Raw genomic sequence first — 2,643 nt, 5'->3', positions numbered from 1 at the left:
TCTTTAGGTAGTTGGATGCCCTGCACAATGTATATAACAGCCATATTTCACCAGTCTTTTGATATATAATTAATGAATTATTACTGGCCAGTCTCAAGATAGAGAGTTGCCATGACTTAGAGATTATCATCGAACCCTAGACATAGATATGTAATGATATTGACATCAAAGTTTTTTACCATGTAATTTATGAAGTACAATTCAAAACTGTTCATTTTTATTTCCTTATTAATCTTTAAAAATAGGGAAGACCATTTCAAATACGACTCTTCTAGCATCCAGTGGTTAATTTTAATTCATTATGTCGTCATATATAAAATATGCCTGGAGAACACACATAAAAATCACCAAGTGATAGTAGGGAATGGTATATGTCCTTGTTACAGTTTTTTGGACTTGGAATTCATGGTGGTGAGTTTCTCTATATCAAGAAAACTAAAACAGGCTATTACTAATTAACACCAACCCCTCCAACCCTATGCCACCCCCTACCCTGTGGGGCAATCCTGTACAAAAAAAAATGAGTGGAATTTCAGCAAAAAATATGACCGATACCTTAGCAAGAAATAAAAACACCAAAAATGTAAGATTTTTCATTATATTCGTTTATTCAAGATCTTTACAAAAACATTAGTTTGACAAAGGTTTACACAATACAAACAACCAACACATTCTTAATTACATCCACCCTAATCTAAACATGTCATTCATTTGTAATTATGTAACTACATTTAATTCCTTAAAGACATGTCTACAGAATACTACTCACAATCAGAACTTGCATTCAGTTTCATGAAAGAACTTTGAACAAACCATAGTTATATTTAAGAAAATTAAAAAGAAATAAGGAAAAATTTACAACACACCATTAAGAAGCTCTGCAAAAAAAAAAAAGTGAAAACAAAGGCTATTGCACACTGTCAGAATCATCTTCTCGTTTTCTTTTGGCTGAAGAATCTGTTTCCATCTTTAGTCCCGGTCCTGAGGTGACGTTCATCATGACATTGCTGTTCCCTGCAGACAGCTGAATCTTGGGCGTGCTTCCACCTGAAAGGACGTTTGTTCATTATCACATGGGAGTACTAGATGGAAAACACTTAATTAGCCTATTGTTTCTGGTGAGTCCTTTTCTCAATATCATCAGTCTCTGAAGTCCTACTTTAAGGGAGAGAATGAATAAATGAAAAAAAATTCTGTTCATTATGATGAAATTTCACTACTCGGTTGCAGTACATAATAACACAATTTGTAGGATATGACAAGTCACAGGGAGAATAACCACAGTGACATATCTCTGGTGAAACTGAGATAAAGCCATATCTCCTAACCTCCATTTTGTCATATTCAAATCAACCTAACTTACTGAACCTTTTCATTCCTCTTATAAGCATAAATTAATATTTAGGAAACTAAGGCCATAACTGACATTATTACACCTCCAGGTACTTCTTCTACTGATACTAATATTCAAAATACCAATATCAGAGTAACATTTTTACACTTAGCATGCTGTCAGTATCTGCTTGAATTTCAAAGAATCTAATTCATAGATATTTCAGCTTCTTAATTCTATTATTTAGTTCTTACTTTTAACATAGATAACCTAAGCTACAGTAAATTAATTAATCATGGTCAAGATGGGAAAAAGAAGTGAATTACTGATGCTCAAAAAGTAGAGCATTGGTTCAAACAGGTATGCCAGGACATCAATGACCTTTGCCCCATAATCTTCATTGTTCTACAATTTCATTTATACTCTAAGCAATAAGTAACCCTAGTTTCATAATGCAAAGTAACATGGTGGAAAATTTCAAGCAGGCTTTTCTTACATTATCCATTTCAGTTACATAATATGGATGAATCCAAACCCCTGGTAGAGAGGAATATGATAAGAGAAGACATAAATGTACAACTCTGTAATGTGTTGCCAAAGACCATTTGTACATCTATCTGAAAATCTGTCATCCTTTCCGTTTATCACTTCCATGCATGGGCTACAAACAATTGTCACTGACTAAAGCATAATAATTATAATGCATCTCCATATAAGAAAAAGAAAAACAATAGGATTAACACCCCATTTTGATCCTAACTCTACACAATGATTTACCTGGGGGTCCAGGTGTGACCTTAAACACTGGCCTGTTCACACTGACAATCTTCTGTGTGGGTCCTGAGGATATGCCAGTGGCTGGCTTTTGTACTAAGGTGACCGTTTGGGTGTTACCGGTCTTTGTCGTCACCATGGAGATTGTGGGCTTCATGGGAGTGGCACTGATTTTCATACTTGTGTTGGAGGAGCCAAGAGTCAGGCGACCGGATGTCCCTATACCACTAGCTGAAATGCCGGAGATTTTCTGTGGTGGGAGGAAAAGGGGGAAAGGCAAGAATGAATTCTCTTCCAAAATCATATCATACATGTATCTCTACAAATCTCCATGGCACACTGCCTTCTGTTTCATCCATAATCTGAGCCCAAAATACAACCATATACAAACCTTTCTTGAAGGTTTAATGCGATAGTTGCAGGCAGAGAGGCAATAACGATCTGGTGGTAATCTGATACCATGCTGGTTAGCTTTGATTGCTGGCAGAGGGTTTGCATTTCTGGTCCTTGCTAAGTCCAGCAACAACTGAAAAGGT

General features: G+C 35.9%; 1 protein-coding gene across 1 annotated transcript in view; it reads right to left on the bottom strand.

Moving 5' to 3' along the window:
* Nucleotides 1-582: 582 nt before the first annotated feature.
* The window catches only part of LOC119591510 (transcription initiation factor TFIID subunit 9-like), a 6,292-nt gene continuing 4,231 nt past the window's right edge, over nucleotides 583-2,643 (bottom strand). The window contains exons 3-5 of the mRNA XM_037940259.1: nucleotides 2,499-2,633; nucleotides 2,111-2,357; nucleotides 583-1,047 (exon numbers count right to left, since the gene is read on the bottom strand). Coding sequence (XP_037796187.1) covers nucleotides 908-1,047; nucleotides 2,111-2,357; nucleotides 2,499-2,633 — 522 coding nt within the window. The 3' untranslated portion in view covers nucleotides 583-907. The remainder of the gene's footprint in view (nucleotides 1,048-2,110; nucleotides 2,358-2,498; nucleotides 2,634-2,643) is intronic.

This window comes from Penaeus monodon, chromosome 28 (assembly GCF_015228065.2).
Source record: "Penaeus monodon isolate SGIC_2016 chromosome 28, NSTDA_Pmon_1, whole genome shotgun sequence".
Classification (NCBI taxonomy): domain Eukaryota; kingdom Metazoa; phylum Arthropoda; class Malacostraca; order Decapoda; family Penaeidae; genus Penaeus; species Penaeus monodon.
The sequence above is the reverse complement of the archived record's forward strand: the minus strand, read 5'-3'. Positions and strand labels throughout refer to the sequence as shown.